At 39.0% G+C, this 19,479-nt stretch overlaps 1 protein-coding gene across 2 annotated transcripts in view; it reads right to left on the bottom strand.

The window, feature by feature from the left end:
* Positions 1-19,479, bottom strand: part of LOC127634678 (guanine nucleotide-binding protein G(olf) subunit alpha-like) — a 149,997-nt gene that overhangs the window by 82,548 nt on the left and 47,970 nt on the right. For both annotated transcript variants that reach the window (XM_052114321.1, XM_052114322.1), the window contains exon 5: positions 15,469-15,566. In XM_052114321.1, the coding sequence (XP_051970281.1) occupies positions 15,469-15,566 (98 nt within the window). The remainder of the gene's footprint in view (positions 1-15,468; positions 15,567-19,479) is intronic.

The raw sequence follows: 19,479 nt of genomic DNA, 5'->3' as shown, positions 1-19,479 counted from the left end.
AAGTCCAAGGAATTGTCTGTAGACCTCCGAGACAGGATTGTATCGAGGGACAGATCTGGGGAAGTGTACAGAAAAAATTCTGCAGCATTGAAGGTCCCAATGAGCACAGTGGCCTCCATCATCCGTAAATGGAAGAAAATTGAAACCACCAGGACTCTTCTTCGTCCCGCCAAAGTCAGGGAGGTGACCAAGAACCCATTGGTCACTCTGACAGAGCTCCAGCATTTCTCTGTGGAGAGAGGAGAACCATCCAGAAGAACAACCATCTCTGCAGCACTCCACCAATCAGGGCTGTATGGTAGAGTGGCCAGACGGAAGCTACTCCTCAATAAAAGCCACATGACAGCCCACCTGGAGTTTGCTAAAAGGCACCTGAAGGACTCTCAGACCATGAGAAACAAAATTCTCTGGTCTGATGAAACAAAGATTGAACTCTTTGGCCTGAATGGCAAGCGTCATGTCTGGAGGAAACCAGGCACCGCTCATCACCTGGCCAATACCATCCCTACAGTGAAGCATGGTGGTGGCAGCATCATGCTGTGGGGATGTTTTTCAGCGGCAGGAACTGGGAGACTAGTCAGGATCGAGGGAAAGATGAATACAGCAATGTACAGAGACATTCTTGATGAAAACCTGCTCCAGAGCGCTCTGGACCACAGACTGGGGCGAAGGTTCATCTTCCAACAGGACAACAACCCTAAGCACACAGCCAAGATAACAAAGGAGTGGCTACGGGACAATTCTGCGAATGTCCTTGATTTAATCCATTTTGGAATAAGGCTGTAACATAACAAAATGTGGAAAAAGTGAAGTGCTCTGAATACTTTCCGGATGCACTGTATATGTATAAGAGATGTCATAACTTTACTTAATCTGTTAGCCAGAATTTTTTAATCTAGCTGGTTCAGGGAAATTGGACGGTAACTCTTACACTCACTTGGATCTTTGTCCTTTTTAAGAATCAAAACTGATCCGGGTTTGTGTCCTGGTTGGCGGAAGCTTTCCATTCTTTAATGATTCCATATAAACTTCTGACAAAAGTGTACTGATACTGACTATTGTAACAGTCAACCAACAGAGGGCACCATTTAGTGGTGTTGCTTCATGTTGCTTGTAAACGGAGGCTGAGCAATAAAGCACTCTGGAGAATGGCAGTCTGTGTGTACAGTCCAGTCAATACATGGTACCAGGAGTAAACTCGTAAAACATGAGTGTAATGAATAATATATGCCCACCGGACGAGTTGAAGCTGAAGGGTAACGTCCACGCTAACTGGAAAGCCTTTAGGCAAAATTTTGAGCTTTATTTGTTAGCTATTGGGCTTGACGAAGGAAACGATCGACGGAAGATAGCTCTGTTGCTAACTGTAGCTGGACGGGCTGCGCTGGATGTATACAACACGTTCGTCTTTTCGGAAGAGGAAAGAATCACGCTGCCCGCGGTACTGAGCGAGTTTGAGGATTACTGCACGCCGAGAAAGAATGAAACATATGAACAGTATGTCTTCAGGAAAAGAATGCAAAAAGAGACTGAATCAATAGAACAGTATGTGACAGACACTGTGCGACTCCATGATAAGGGATCAGATTGTAATAGGAGTGCAGGACAAGAGAGTAAGGATGCTGTTATTAAAAGAAACAGAACTTACCATTGAGAAAGCAGTTGGTATTTGTCAGGCTGCAGAAAGTACGAAGATGCAATTGAAATCATTTGAAAACGAAAGTGAAACTGCTGCTGTTGATACGGTGCAAAAACACAAAAAGAGATTTGATAAGCGACAGCCACAAAAATCCAAATGGAAACCACAGGGCAGAGACTGTGAGAGTTGTGGAAGTAAACATGCTCCAAAAGAATGTCCAGCTTATGGCAAAGAATGTCGAAAGTGTGGAGGGAAAAATAATTTTGCCAGGTCCTGTCTCACAAAGAAAAGGGTACATGTCGTCGGACAGAAACAAGAAGAAAGTGACAGTGAGGACTGAGAACCACTGTATGTCGAAGCAGCAATTCTGACTAATATGGACAGTAATGATGATGAATGGATAGCACCTTTGATGGTGGATGGTGTGACAGTGCCAATGAAAATCGACACAGGTGCACAAGTAAATGTCCTGCCGAGAAAAAACTATAATAAGATGAACATTAAGCCAAAAGTGAGACCAAAGAAATTGGACTTAAGGGCATTTAACGATCAGCCGATTCCACATATGGGTGTTTTCAGAGCGAGTCTTTCAGGAGAAGGACGCACCATAAATGCACTGTTTGTTCTAGTAGAGGAGGATAGACAGCCGATTTTAGGTCTGAAAGCAAGTGAAGGACTTGGGCTTATAAAGAGAGTTCATGTCATTGATAGCGCTCTAGTGACTACTAGGGGCGCAGCACACAGCAAACGGATGGACATATGTGCAGATTCTACCGCTGAGAAAATGAGAGAGTACAAGGATGTATTCCAGGGTATCGGTTGCTTACCTAATCAGTACAAAATACAGCTGAAAGAAAATGCAGAACCAGTTATCCATGCAGCAAGAAAAGTGCCATTAGCCCTGAAAGAAAGACTGAGAAAAGAATTGAAATCCTTGATAGACAAAGGGATAGTGAGAAAAGTAGAAGAACCTACTGACTGGGTTAATTCTCTCGTCATTGTGGAAAAAAAGAACGGTGATTTGAGACTTTGTATCGATCAAAGAGATCTGAACAAATGGATCAAAAGAGAGCACTTTAGGCTGCCAACTAAATCAGACATCACAAGCGCAATGGCTGGTGCACAGTTCTTTTCCAAGCTTGATGCATCATCAGGGTTCTACCAAGTTAAACTGGATGAGGAAAGAGCAGCATTGTGCACATTTAACACTCCCTTCGGTAGACATTGCTTCCTACGCATGCCTTTTGGAATTGCCTCAGCTCCAGAGGTTTTCCACAGGACAGTACAACAAATGTTCGATGGCATGGAAGGTGTGGGAGTCTTCCTGGATGATGTAGTCGTATGGGGTGCTACAAGGGAAGAACATGATGAACGACGGAGAAAAGGGATGGCACGAGCACGAAAAACAGGACTGAAACTGAACAAGCAAAAGTGTCAGTTTGAGGTGAGAGACATTACTTACCTGGGAGACAGACTATCTGCTGCAGGGATACAGCCAGACCTTGAAAAAATAAGAGCTATAAAAGAAATGCCACAACCCAAAGAAAAGACAGAGCTGCAACGTGCATTAGGCTTAGTCAACTATGTGGGAAGATTTATTCCAAATCTGTCGGCTAACACAAAGGCATTGCGTAGCTTGCTGGAAAGCGGAACTGAGTGGCGATGGGAGCATGAACATGTGACAGAATGGGACATGCTCAAGAACAGCTTAGTTAGAGAACCGGTACTGAAATTCTTTGATCCTGAGCTTCCAGTGAAAGTATCTACTGATGCTTCAAAGGATGGACTAGGAGCAGTTCTGCTTCAAAAACACGATTTGGCATGGTTTCCAGTGGCATATGCATCACGAACGATGACTGAGGTGGAAAGAAACTATGCACAAATAGAGAAAGAGACATTAGGAGCAGTTTTCGGATGTGAAAAGTTCCATGAATACATTTATGGAAGAGAAGTGGTATTAGAGACTGATCATAAACCACTGATAGCGATCTCAACGAAGGCACTAGGAGATGCTCCTCCTTGCATCCAATGGTTAATGCTCCGTCTCCAGAAATACAGTCTGACGTTTGAGTTCACTCCAGGGAAGCACCTGGTGATGGCAGATGCACTCAGCAGAGCATCTTTGAGCCATACAGGATCAAGTAACACAGAACATGATGTACAGGTTCATGTAGACTGCATACAAAAACACCTACCAGTGTCTGAGGATAAATGGAGACAGATTGCTGAAGCAACGGCAGACGACAGTGAGCTACAAGCTGTAACAGACAAAATCCACCTGCCAGGAGATCAGAGGTTGACAACCCCATATCAGAGCATTAAATACGAGCTGTCAGTTGTGCATGGTGTGCTATTGAGAGGCGAACGGATTGTCATACCTACCTCCATGCGCTCACAAATGGCAAAACTCAAGCATGAGGGACACTTAGGCATTGAGAAATGCAAGAGACCTGCAAGAGTTTTGATGTATTGGCCACACATGAACAGGGACATTGAAGCACTGGTGCAGCGCTGCGAGACTGTCAGCGGCACAGGTACCAGCAAACTAAGGAACCCCTGATGGCCCACAGGAAACCTGAGGAACCATGGAGAAAGGTCAGTACAGACTTATTTCACCTAGCAGGGAGGGACTACCTTGTCATCATGGACTACAAGTCAAACTATCCAGAGCTGGCGATGCTGACTAATACAACAGCACAACAGGTGATAAAACACACTAAAGCCATCTTCGCAAGACATGGAATTCCGGTGACTGTGGTGAGTGACAACGGACCACAGTTCAGCAGTCAGGACTACAGAGACTTTGCAGAGATTTATGGGTTTGAACATATAACATCAAGTCCACTGTACCCGCAGTCAAACGGCTTGGCTGAAAAAGGAGTGCAGATTGTAAAGCGTCTGCTAAAGAAAGCTGCTGAGACTGGAGAGGATCCTTATTTAGCACTGCTAAACTACAGAGCATCCCCTCTTGAATGTGGACAGTCTCCAGGAGAAATTCTCATGAACAGGAAGCTGAGAACACGGCTACCCTCAGCAGAACACCTGCTTCAAAAGAGACACGGAGATTATGCAAAGAAGAACAGCCAGAGCAAAGCCTATGACAGGAATGCCAAACAGTTATGTCCACTGGAACAAAAGGACACGGTACGTGTCAGATGTGATGGAAAATGGGGACCTGTAGCGAAGGTCATCAAAAAGACAACACCAAGATCCTACGAGGTACTTACTGAGTATGGTAACACACTGCGAAGAAATCGCCGTCACCTGCTGAAAGTGCCAAGCACCTGTATTGAAAGTACAGACATAGTTATCTCTGATGGACCAACTGAGCAAACACGAGTAGAGAAAAACTCTCCAAGCTCTACAGCTGTCACTGAAAACATCACAAAAAACTCACCTTCCACTGAGATAGGTCGGGAAAGACCCAGTCGTCACACAATGAAACCTAAAAGACTAATAGAAGAGTGTTAAGTTAGGTTTGGGAAAAAAAAAAAAAATTAGTATTTACTTAGTTATATGCAACAAAGTTTGTGCAGCTAATGTTAGAAATACGCAGCAAGATTGTGTAGTACTAACTTGTTTATTTTGTTGTTGCTGTTATTATGAGTAAGTGCTGTTAAAGTTGACAGACCTTGTTTAAGTTATTGTTATTGTTAAGTTCTTGAAAAAAAAGAGAGATGTACTGATACTGACTATTGTAACAGTAAACCAACAGAGGGCGCCGTTTAGCGGTGTTGCTTCATGTTGCTTGTAAACGGAGGTTGCGCAATAAAGCACTCTGGAGAATGGCAGTCTGTGTGTACAGTCCAGTCAATACAAAAAGTGGAGCCAGTTCTGTAGCATAAGATCAAAAAAAATTAATTGGCAAAGCCATCTGGCCCCGAAACCTTGCCAGAAGGCAAGGCCTTAATTACCTTGCCAAGCTCCTGCAAGGTTATCTCAGAATCAAGATAATTTTTTTGCTCAGTCATCAGTTTAAGGAGTTCTAATGGTTCCACAAACTTTCTAATATCTAATATCTAAAAATGAAGATGTGGAACAATAGAGATCAAGATATAATTATTTATAAGCATTATTAATATCAAAGGCCTAGGTGAATATATTACCACAAGCAGATTTCACTGCGGGAATGGTAGAAAAACTCTCTGCTTTATATATCTTGCCAAAAGCTTCCCTGCTTTGCCCACTGACTTAAAGTATGACTGTCTTGCAAGTTTTCATGCTTTGGATTTTTTGGTGAATGAGGCATACTGTATGATCCGACCCCTAAGAACCACATTAAGTGCCTCCCAAGCCATACCCACAGAGGATACTGAGGACCAGTTGGTCTCCATATAAACTTTAATTTCAGCCTTTAATATTTGTTGGAATTCAGGATTTTGCAAAAGGGATACATTAAGGCGCCAACTATATGATTTATCTTTCTCTGTATGTGCTAACATCTCTAAACTTTAGTGCTGCCTCCAACCAAAGATTTTCCAAGTCGACTAGTAGGCATTAAAAAGAATGTTATAAGTAACATTGCTAACACTGTTCTAACGCTGATACAGTGGTGTGCAGTCTCGTGGAACACGCGCATCTAAGGATCTCACACTTTGTTTCTACCTTCCAATTTTTATTTTTTATGAGTGCTGTAAATTACCTCAGACATCTCAGTTCAGGAGGTGCTTTGAGTTCAGTTCACTTTATTTCCACAGAGCAGTTTATTGTGAACGCAACTCTGCAGCCTGTAAAATAATACAAACTATATAAAATAATACAAAATGTATAAAATAATACAAAAACATGCTCACCACGAACCATGATTTAAATTTCAGTGATTATCATTATCATTATAATTTTTACATTTATAATTGTTTTTATGTCTTTATTTGTGTAAGTAATTACATTTTCCGGCTGCATGGTTAGATGAATACTTGCCTGACGGTAAATGGAAAGGTGGTTACTTATATATAGTCTATATAATATTTTACCACTTTATTATTTATTTATTTATTTGCTTTTTCATTTTGTTTGGAGTGCAATGTAAATTTAGAAATGAATTTCATTTAAGCTTTTTGTTTTTTAAATAAATTATTTAATTTTCAATGCAAAATAAATGAAGCAAGAATATTCACTAATACCTCAGCCCCGAGGTTTCCAATGTAATAGGATGTATATATATCGTGAAGGAGGGAACAAAACGAATTTATTCACACACAATATATTTTCCTGGATATCGAAATACCCCAGGGGTAGAGAACGCATAGATGAAGCTTCTTTGCCAGAGAGATGTTCACAACTTTTGTAAAGCCATCTTTCAAAAAAGTTTTTTCCAGTTTCATTTTAACTTTGTTAAAATAAAAATAAATTTCAAAGTTTGAAATCAAGGTGTCTTGCTTTATTGTGTAGGCTTAACCCTAACCATGTTTACCGAAAATGATCCCATAGTACCACCAAGCGTCCAACCAGCGGTTGTTCATTGTTTTCCTGCTGAGGTTTTTTTTTTTTTAACAAAGTATGGAACATTTTTTAACGATACCCAGCACTAATGGTCAGTAATGTTTGTGTCGCATTTAAGATGATGTCACGGTAGTAGAGCCACGTTGGTCCCACATTGAGGCAGCACTAAACAGCAATGGAAAAGCAAGCTCAGAAAACTAAAGCGAGCAGAGTTGAGACCGTAACGTGCAGTGGAAAAGTACAATAAGATGTTTCCAATTGAGCAATCAACAACAGATGAAATGAGGGACTTCGATATTTCATCATTAGGTACGGCTTGACTCGACTCTGCATTTTTGGGGGTTTTCCACTGTGGATAGTTCCTGGAACCTGGTACTTTTTTTAGTACATCCTTGGTCAAGGTTCCAAGCGAGCTGAGCTGATACTAAATGTGATGTCAAAACCCTGCATATCACTGATTGGTCAAAGAGAATCGTCACTACCAGCATCACTGGACTTGCGACACGGGACATCAACCTGCTAGTTTTAAATTTAGCAACAACGATGGCAGTATCATTTGTTAAAGCGACTTTCGAATTGTAAAAAGAAATGGCTGTGCACTAAACCACGCCGTGGTCAATAAACGAGGTGCCGATGTTCCTCTCGTTAGTAGTCAAGGAGAAGACACAGAGTCAATCTGAACTGTAACATGCAGTGAAAAAGTGCCATAAGTAGTGGGAATCGGGCATGTCAAACTGGGAGAAAAGGGGATAAAAATCATTTTTTTACTCCGTTTTTTACAATTCCTGACAATCGTAGAAACACTCTGTCTTAGGTCAGTTGGGATCGCTACTTTATTTTAAGAATGTGAAATAAAAGTCAGAATAGTAGCAGAGAGAATTATTTATTTAAGCTTTTATTTCTTTCATCATATTCCCAGTGGGTAAGAAGTTTACATCCACTTTGCCTTTAAATAGTTTAACTTTGGGGTCAAACGTTTTGAGTAGCCTTCTACAAGCTTCTCACAATAATTTGGCCCATTCCTCCAGACAGAACTGGTGTAACTGTATCAGGTTTGTAGGCCTCCATGCTCAAACATGCTTTTTCAGTTCTGCCAAGAAATCTTCTATCGGATTGAGGTCAGGGCTTTGTGATGGCCACTCCAATACCTTGACTTTGTTGTCCTTAAGCCATTTTGTCAACATTTTGGAGGTATCCTTGGTGTCATTGTCATTTGGAATGCGACCAAGCTTTAACTTTTTGGCTGATGTCTTGAGATGTTGCTTCAATAGATGCACATTATTTTCCTTCCATCATGATCTATTTTGTGAAGTGCACCAGTCCCCCCAGCAGCAAAGCACTCCCACAACATGATCCTGCCTCTTGCTTCAAGGTTGATTATGGTGTTCTTCATCTTGCAAGCCTCACCCTTTTTCCTCCAAACATAACGATGGCCATTATGGCCAAGAAGTTACATTTTGGTTTCATCAGACCAGAGGACATTTCTCCAAAAACAAAGATCTTTTTCACATGTGCACTTGCAAACTGTAGTCTGGATTTTTATGGCAGTTTGGAGCTGTGGCTTCTTCCTTGCTGAGCAGCCTTTCAGGTTATGACAATATAGGACTTGTTTTCCTGTGGATATAGATACTTGTCTACCTGTTTCCTCCAGCATGTTCACAAGGTCCTTTGCTGTTGTTCTGGGACTGAATTGCCTTTTTGCACCAAACTACGTCCATCTATAGGAGACAGAATGTGTCTCGTTCCTGAGTGGTATGATGGCTGCGTGGTGATGAACATGGTACCTTCAGGCATTTGGAAATTGTTCCCTAGGATGAACCAGACTTATGGGGGTCCACAATTGTTTTTCTGAGGTCTTGGCTGATTTCTTTAGATTTTCCCATGATGTCAAGCAAATATTTTGTAGGTACGCCTTAAAATACATCCACTTGTACAGCTCCAATCAGAAGCTAATTGGCTAATTGTCTAAAGGCTTGACATCATTTTCTAGAAATTTTCCAAGCTCCTTAAAGGCACAGTTAACTTGTATGTAAACTTCAGACCGACTGGAATTTTGATATAGTCAATTAGAAGTGAAATAATTTGTCTGTAAACAATTGTTGGAAAAATTGGTTGTGTCATGCACAAAGTAGATGTCCTATAAGACTTGCCAAATCTAGTTTGTTAATTTTAAATCTGAGTGGTAAAAAAAAATAGTTTTACAGACTTCAACCTAAGTGTCACAGTTTGTCTCCACCGTGTTATTTTGAAGTTTTCTCCTGCACTACATTTCCCAGAATCCACTGCCGTAATCACTCCATCGTTATCCTCACCTGTGTGTCATTCCCTCATTAAGTTTCCAAGTGTATAGATACCCTCTAGTTTTGTTAAGTTTTATCAGTCCTTGAATTGTTATGTTTGAATGGATATGTTTGTTAATGCATTAGTTTCCTCTCCAGAGAAAGTCCTACTCCAGTGTTTGTAATTAAAAGATGCAAAGACTCTACTCCTGCGTCTCCTCTTCCACTCCTTGTGCACCAAACGTTACAGAAGGACTGACCCCATAAATGGATTTACCAGCCGTTCAAATCCTACTCCTCGAACAAGGAAATTTGGTGCACTACAAGGACCACTCTCTGTGCCTGTAGCCTCAATCGTCCCAGAGCCAGCGCCTTTAGCCTCGACTGTCCCTGTAACCACACTCCCTGATGGCCGAAGTAGAAAGAGAAGGAAGAGGGCACCTTCTCCTCAGTCTCTGCCAGTGCTCACTACCATGGAAGTCATCCCCCAGTCTCTGCCAGTGCTCTCTTCTACGGCTCCACCCATCGAGCCTCTCACGGCTCCGCCCCTCAAGCCTCTCAATGTTTCTTCCATAGCTCTGCCCCCAGAGTCTTCCACGGATCCATCTCCCTGGGCTCCTCTCTCGGCTCTGCCCTCGGACTCTTCCATGGCTCTGCTTCCATTGGCTCCGCCCCAGAGTCTTCCATGGCTCTGCCTTCAGTTCCTCTCCTTAAGTCTCCCTTGGCTCCACCACCCTCGGCTCCGCCCTCGGACTCTACCTCGGCTCCGTCCTCTGTGTCTTCTGTGGCTCCACCCGCTTCCCCAGAGTCTCCTCCTTCAGCAGTTCCACTTCCTGACCTTGTCCCTGCCATGTAGCCACCTCCCAGGCCTCCAGACCCAGTCCCTGCCCTGTGGCTGCAGTTTGTCTCCACTGTGTTCAAGGACTCTTATTTTGAAGTTTTCTCCTGCACTACATTTCCCAGAATCCACTGCCCTAATCACTCCATCGTTATCCCCATCTGTGTGTTCCCTCAAGTTTCCAAGTGTATATATACCCTCTAGTTTTGTTAAGTTTTGTCAGTCCTTGAATTGTTATGTTTGAATGGATATGTTTGTTAATGCGTTTGTTTCCTCTCCAGCGAATGTTCTACTCCTGTGTTTGTAATTAACCCTCTGGGGTCGACGGACGCACTGGCGCGTCCTGCTGGATTTTTCGTCATTACAGCGGAAACAACATAAGTCATTTTGGGGCATACAGATAAGTGTAAGACATCATTAGAGATTATAAAGTGTCTACTTTTATTTGTGTACACTCACAATAACAACAAAACCTTGTGCTTTTGTAAAATAAAGAAAATAATAAGGGTGAACGTTTGTATTTTGAAGAGAGACTTGATCCAGCCAAGGATACAATTTCGGATGAGTAAGTCATTTAGTTTTCATTAGTTGACATGCTATTTTATATAAACATGTACATATTTTACTAGTGGGACTGAATCCTGGCTGGCAAGTCTGGAAACAGAGTATTGAAATTTGAAATATGTCCTAATATGCAAGTTTTAGTTACATTTAAATGCTGTTAAGTCTCCTCACATTCATTCTCTTTCTGTCACATTCCTCATTGACAGGCCCAGGGGAGGGGTCTCCTCAGGTGAAAAACAATCAATATTCATTATAGTTCACACCTCCTCACATATGACCTTTCTAACACTAAAAGTGTCTTACAAAAGTTCAATTACTATATTGTTTTGTATGAATGAATGATCAGGACGGTTTTCACATCATTTTGTAGCAAAAACCCTCTTCTCAAAAGGCTAGTGGCAAATATTTTTCCAAAACTATGCATAAACGTTATTTTCTCAAAAATACAAACACGTACACACATGTTGCTCACAAATTATTGTAGCCCAGTTTGTGCTGAATACAGTTTTATCAGACTTTAGCCGTTGATGGGTTTTTAAGCAACTGAAAAAAGCACAAATGTAAAGACATGTCAAAACTTCTCCAGGGCCCAAAACACCCTCAGACCCCAGAGGGTTAAAAGATTCAAAGACTCTACTTCTGCGTCTCCTCTGTTCCACACCAGCACACCAAACATTACACTAAGTGTATGTAAACTTCTGACTTCAACTGTAAAATACAGCCAAAATACAATATAACAAGACAGTGAGTGATTTTGGGGTTGGGATTAAAATCACCACTGCTTAAGAAATCAATATATATAAATGTATAAAGAATATTTGTTTGAGTTGAATAATTGTTTGTGTGTAGAAAGCGGAGAGAATTTAAATATATTCTGGTATAGTAATATACTAATATACACAGCAGGGAGTGTGGATACTATTTATTCGATGCAATGACCGTAGGTAATTAGAACAGTGGGCGTTTACTTTCAAGTTTTAAAGGAGAAGGAGCCTAAAACCAAGCGTTTCTGAACAGAGGGTCAGAATGAGGATAGAAAATGATCATGTTTTACAAATAATTGACAATTTATTGTGCAAAACATTAAGCTAGCTAACCTCAAGGAACATTATTTTTAAAGAGCATTTCATGACGCTTTCAGTCACAATTTACATTTATGCTTTTTATTAAACCGCACTATTAAAAATATTACTAAATTACAGCTTCTTTTTCTGTTAAAACATAATTTTCTGTAAAGCTGCTTTGAAATGAGTACTATAAAAAGTGCTATACAAATAAAAATGACTTAACTTAATAATCTTATGATGTGTGGTTTATTGACAAAAATAAATATCTACTATATACAGTATCTCACAAAAGTGAGTACACCCCTCACATTTTTGTAAATATTTGATTATATCTTTTCATGTAACAACACTGAAGAAATGACACTTTGCTACAATGTAAAGTAGTGAGTGTACAGCTTATTTACAGTGTAAATTTGCTGTCCCCTCAAAACAACTCAATACACAGCCATTAATGTCTTAACCACTGGCAAAGAAAAGTGAGTACACCCCTAAGTGAAAATGTCCAAATTGGGCCCAATTAGCCATTTCCCCTCCCATAAATATTCATAAAATGTATAAATAATAATTTTTTATATAAATGACTTAAAAGTAAATTAAAACATAAAAAATAATATGATATCAAAATGTCAGTAGTTGGTACCAATACCAGTGAAATTTCACTGCTTTCGATACCAGTTTCGATACCACAGCAAAAATATGTTATTGAACACACTACTTTAGCCTATTTAAAGTTCAATTTCAATGTAAATATTACATTTAAAGAAAGGCATGTTTTCTTCAAGTGTTTCTAAATTAAGTATGCATTGCTTAAGTGTTTTTAATTAGGGCGCTACTGAATAATTTTTTCCCCCCAAATTGTATTATTATAAAAACTATTATTATCATTATTAATACTACTACAATGAATATTACATTTTACAATACAGTTGTAATATATCTTTGTTTTAATTTCTTCGATTTCAGGCATCTAGCTTTTATTTTGAATCGTGCTTTTAGTTTGACAGAAGCTTAACTTTCTTCTTCTGAAAAATAAACAGTTTGCTACATGGCCAATTGTGTACAGATCATTAAAGCACAAATTATGTGATTTAATTCAATAAATATATAGTCTACATGTGCTTCACAGTGGATTAGTGCTCTGTTTTTTTATCTCATACAATGCAAATGATTCTCAATGTGAATGGAGTTCCCAGTGTATGAGTTTAATAATCACATTTTAATGTGATTATTATTGTGCATTTCAGTGTAAAAGGAGTAACAGAGCACATGCTCACATAAGCATATGAGCATTTAAAAGCAGTCATGTGTCAGTCATACTGCGTGCTGGGACCGAAGTTCTACCAGTACTGCACAAACACTGGTATTGTTACATCTTTTTTATTTTAGTACCGACTAAAATAAATAAAGTACCGGTGCTTTTGAAAACACTAAAAGTGTGTCTTCGATTACATTAAATTTGGATGAAAAGAATGGTAGTAACACGGATCTGTCCTGATGTATCCTCTACAGATACATTAACCATAGTATCACCAGGGTATTATGTAGTGAAATAATTGTAACCACAAAATAAAACATTGGTTAATATATTAACACCATATTACTATAGTAACACCATGGTTAATTTAATCAAATCTATATTTTTCAACCAAAAATGTGTATGTATTATTATAAGTATTATTAAAGAAAATATTAAGAGTGGAGACAGGAAATGAGAATATTTAAGTGACAAATGCAGAATCGAAGTCGGGTCGACAAGGTCCAAGAACACTAGCGTTACGACCCACACCACTAGAGCAACATTCTTAAATGCAGTTTCTTTTATATTTCTATGTTGCCAATAGACTATTAGGGTGCGAAAAGCCATGCTGTTTGCAGATGCTATTTACATATAAATGTAAAGAATCAATGTTATCGAGCTTTGGGGTTACATTGGTTATTGGCAAAAAAAAAAAAAAAAAAAAACTAAGACAGACAAAAATAACAAAGCAAATAACCTACAGTTTTGAACTGCATAGAGTTCATTACATGTTATTACATGGTTATTACATGGTTATTACATGTAGTGTAAACCTGAAACACTTACAAATAATGTGGTCACAATATTTCCAGTCTAATATATGTAATGTAAAATTGTGATTCTTGTTTAAATCTTTTACAATATTTAATTTGATGCTTCCATAAAGAATAATTCTGTTTTCTTTCGTTTTTATTGCCAGGAAAACATAACACATGACACAGTGATACACATTTAAATGAATAAATTTACATTTCATAATCCTGTTAAAAATATGGGCTTGCCTTCAGCACAGTTTTTGCAGAAAGCTGCATTCTGAAACGTCATGTAAACGAGAACACCGATTTACTTATGCCGTTTAAGGGTTTAAGAGAAAGCAGTTTAACACACCTAGGTTTCTCCCAGAGAAAGCTGCTTATGTAGCCATGTACACACATAAGCGGCATTCTAACAGGTTTTTGAGGAGTGCTTATGTGCGTGGAACAGACTGGAAAACTAACGTCATAATATCGAGCTAAACAACAAGTCAACACAGCAGAAATAATTCAACATTTCTTGGGAGTACAGTGGGAAAAGCACATACATTTTAAACTATACCAATTTATACACGCCAATGTAAAATATCGACTGTCCTCACATGCACTTGTACTTTGGGGGAATCCAAGAGTTTTACGTAAGAGGGAAATCCCACTACTGTAGCGCAATACAGCTGCAGATCACGGTAGAAAGTTAAGGAATAAAACACAGCAACAACTCTGAAACATCTGGAAATTAAGCAAAGCAAGTCTTCCTAGGTTATCATGTTTGTTATTTACACAAGCGTCACGGGTAAATTATGATGCTGTGGAGAAAGCTGCTTAATGACCAAGCCCCATGCATACAGGAGTAAAAAGTACTCCTCTTATGAAGTGCATGAACCGGAACACTGCTTTCTCAAAATAAACCGCTTTCTGGTGTCCATTTCTCATTCTATTGGTAGCAATCTATAAGGTTTCTTTAAGAGCACATAAAGAAACTCTCTGACAATTAGCCAGCTAAACTCTTCCTAGCAAATGGACATGTAACTGGCAAAGATTTTGTCCACCTAACAAAGATGTGTGCTGCTACCTACAGTTGTTTGCACTGCACGTATACAGCGGTCTTGCTTCACTGCTTTGCTTCCTGAACATCAGGCTCAAACAGAGGCTGTCGACTTGTTAGTGTCCTCCTCAAATGTTTTTTAGGTGTGTTTGAAGACCATGCTTTTTTGCTTCAGATTAGACAGCGTTCCATTTTGATCGATGTTAATAATCAACATCAAATGATTGCTATTTGCTTATGTGCACAGTACCTGAGTACAGAGCCTCATTGAATTCTCCCCCCAAACAAATATAATCAAGACCATAGGGTTTGTTTTGTACATATACACTCACATTTTAAAGTTATTAATATTTTTGAGGTTTTTAACAATTTTTTATTTGATTAAATATTTAGTGAAAGTAAGAGTAAATAAAAAAATGTTTTGCCAGTGCTATGCAAATTTATGATGGGACTATAGCCCCGCAAGCCCAGCCCTAGCGTGGCCACAGGATGTTACAGGATGAGAGAGGAGCAGGAGAGAGAGAGCAGATATCACAGTTACTCACTATTGTGCGCAGTCGATGAGCTGATACTCGTTTGAGCGCTCGAAACACGCCTTCACCCCCTCATCATTCCACAGATGCTTTGAATGCTCAAAAAACTCCTGTTAAAAACATAAACACGAAATATACAGTAAACATTTATTCATGTAACATAACAATTATAAAATATTAAACCAAAAGCAATAGAACTTTACAACCCAATCACTCAAAAATATGAAAATCCTCCTAATATTTGTGGGACTATATATATATATATATATATATATATATATATATATATGCCAATCAGCCACAACATTAACACCACATGCCTAATATTGTGTAGGCCCCCCTCTTGCCACCAAAAAAGCACCAACACGCATCTCAGAATAGCATTCTGAGATTCTATTCTCACCACAATTGTACAGAGCAGTTATCTGAGTTACCGTAGACTTTGTCCGTTTGAAACAGTCTGGCCATTCTCTGTTGATCTCTCTCATCAACAAGACATTTCCATCCACAGAACTGCCCTTCACTGGATGTTTTTTGTTTTTGGCACCATTCTGAGTGTTACGTTCCAGAATGTTACTTGTTTTGTGATATGTTGGGTGTATACAGAGCCGGCCCAAGGCATAAGCGAACCAAGCGGCTGCTTAGGGCCCCGGTGGCCACCAGGGGGCCCCCAAGAGCACAAAAATGACAGTTTGATTTTTTTTTTGTGAATATACTGTCAATGGACAATGGTAATTATACAAAAACGCAATATTAAATGCAATATTATGTTAACGGGCTGCAGGAGGCAAGCACATTCAGACAGCAAAACAGCAATGTCACAAAAAAGGACATCTCCTCTGGTGCAAATGAAAGGAAAAAGAAGAAAAGAGAGGAAGATAAAAAAACAGCACGATAAAGGTATGTTAAGTAGCTGGCTATGTTACAAGCTAACATTAGCTGGCTAGTTAGTTAACATAGCCTATGTAGCATATCTTCTTTTTTAGGAAAGTTTGATTAAACATCTGTAAATAGCCTTGACATCTTAATATATTATTAGTACAACATATTACTTAGCAAGTTTTAGATTAAAGTTTTTGTCTTCTGTGTAAAAAATTACTTTCCTGGGTGTATATTTTTGTAATAAAAATAAGCTTCTGTTCCATAAACGTGGTACTGATAACAACTTAATATTATTTACATTAGTCTCCCATTTTGGGGTCTTTGCTATTATATTCCAATATCATTATGCCTTAATTAGCTAGTTATAGATTAAGAGTTGTTGTTAGGTGTACAGATGGCTTGCTGCTGTGTATAATAATTTGTGTTGAGAAAATAACATATTTTGTCAAATATGTACTCTTTATGAAACTTCCCTAGGAGCACTGTTGAAATATTTCGGACATGGGGCACAACCAACGCCACCTGCCCCAAGTTCCAGTGCTACAGCTGATGATGATTTTTCAACAATCCCAGATCATTATATTTATATGGATAAACCATGCCTTTGTTTTTGACAGACAGTTGCATTACCTTCTAATATGACATCTAACATGGCTATCTTTTATTATTATTATTTTCATCTTTCATCAGGTCCATCCTCGGCAGGCAAGGAGCACTTCCCAACACGTGCATCCACTGATGTGTTCATCTATCCTGTCTGACTCAGAAAGGACTGATCTGGTAAGTAGAGGGCCACTGCCTATAAAGGAAAACTTCACATTCCCTGAAAAACCTGATGGCCGAAGCTTCCACTACACCTACAGAAAGTTAATTAATGGGGAAAAAAATGTAAGTGGAGCTGCTCACTTATTCAAAAAGAAATGATGCAGTCTACAGCTTCTGCTGCAAATTGTTCTCTAGGAAGTACACAAAACTGGTAACAGAGGATCAACAGGATTGGGTAAATATAGGTGTGCTACTGTTACATTTAAAACCATAGAAGGGTAAAATCATGCCAGGCAGACATTGGTATGTTGTAAGCAACCCAGCTACAACTAATACAATTGATAAGGGGTGTGTTAGATTTATAGTGTGCGAATAATCAAGCATTGACAATATTCAATCTTATTGGCGGCACCGAAGGGCCCCCAAATCAAATTCTGCTTAGGGCCCCATAAAGGCTTGGGCTGGCCCTGGGTGTATATATGTTTGTCTGTCTATGTTGTGTTCTGCTCCTAGTTATTTTAGGAACTGTAGGGAGGTGGCGCCAATTATTTTGTATATCTTTTTCTCCAGTTTATGGTTAGAGAGGGAGTTAGGTTTAGTATTGTCTTTTATTTGCATCTTTGTTTTGTATTTAGATTATTTAGTTGAGTAACACAAGTAGACTTCTTTTGTTTGTTATTTTGGCATTGTAAATTCTAGAGAATATTGTGTCTAGAAAAATCCCAGGATATCAACAGTTACAGAAATACTCAAACCAGCCCATCTGGATATGTGATTGTCTAATCAGCCAATCGTGTGGCAGCAGTGCAGAAAATCATGCAGATATGGTCAGGAGCTTCAGTTAATGTTCACATCAACCATCGGAATGGGGAAAAATGTGATCTCAGTGATTTGGACTATGGCATGATTGTTGGTGCCAGACGGGCTGGCTTGAGTATTTTTGTAACTGCTGATCTCCTGGTATTTTCACACAACAGTCTCTAGAATTTACATAGAATGATGCCAAAAACAAAAAACATCCAGTGAGCAGCAGTTCAGTGGAAGGAAATGTCTTGTTGATGAGAGAGGTCAACAGAGAATAGCCAGACTGTTTCAAACTGTCAAAGTCTACGGTAACTCAGATAACCTCTCTGTACAATTGTGGTGAGAAGAATATCATATTCAGAATGCTATTCTGAGATGCAGGTTGGCGCTGTTTTTGCGGCATGAGGGGGACACATTGTGAGTGTTTGCTCTGATAAAGCCTTCATCATTCATATGATAAACAACAGGAACATGATAATTCATAGATTCATGAATGAGCATGAGATACTGCTTAATCAATCTCTCTCTTCTTCAATACATATTTCTCTATGATCCACTAGCTCAATAAAACTGCCATAAACTAAAGCCAAATTATAAATGTTCCTATAATCATGATTATGTAAAACGAATGAAAGTGATAAGGCCTATGCAATCTTTCATTGACGGACATATGATTTACTAAAGATATTAAAATATTTCACTTATGTACAGAAAGTTTGTGTTTAGCACCTCTGAAGCGAGTGCAGATGGGGGGTTTCTGGGAAATGTGTTTGTTTTTCATGGCTCTTCCTCAGAGGATTCACACTGCTATACAGTAATGAGGCCCCTGGTGAGGCCCATCATATAATCACCACAATACAGCACAGCAAATGGATACAGAGATGCAAAACAAACACATCACTGCACATAAACAACACTACATGATCTCCAAGACATCTCACAAATGCTTGGATGATAGGCCAGCAAATCCTAACCTTAAACACCACACGAGAGAAAGAAAACCTGTTACAAAACTGTAAATCCACCTGTAATAACTGGGATTTCTATATCCTTTTAATGTAATGGGCTCTTCATTATTATCCTCATTATTATCCTGTTAAAATTGTGGTTCTTATAAAAAATACTGTAACTTTTATTACTTAAAAAGGATCTGGTTCAGTTAAAGGCTTTATTTACTCTCAAACAACAACATAAAGTGCATGTCTTCATCACAAAATGATTGGTCTCCATAATTTGATCACTTCAGAAGACATTTTTTAAACCACTAGAGTCTGATTGATTACTTTTATGCCGACTTTATCTGCTTTTTGGAGTTTCAAAGTTCTGATTACCATTCACTTGAACTGTATGGACCTACAGAGCTGAGAAATTCTTCTAAAAATCTTTGTTTCTGTTCTGAAGAATAAAGTCATATACATCTGTCATGGCATGGGAATAAGTAAATTATGAGAGAATTGGCATTTTTGGGTGAACTAAGAAATTAAACTTAATTAAAAGGAAAAACATGTTTATTTTTCTTACCCCATTAGCCATCTACAAAAGGTCAAAGTCACATAGAAAACATTAGATTTC

Source organism: Xyrauchen texanus, chromosome 41, assembly GCF_025860055.1.
Source record: "Xyrauchen texanus isolate HMW12.3.18 chromosome 41, RBS_HiC_50CHRs, whole genome shotgun sequence".
NCBI classification, from domain to species: Eukaryota; Metazoa; Chordata; class Actinopteri; order Cypriniformes; family Catostomidae; genus Xyrauchen; species Xyrauchen texanus.
The sequence above is the reverse complement of the archived record's forward strand: the minus strand, read 5'-3'. Positions and strand labels throughout refer to the sequence as shown.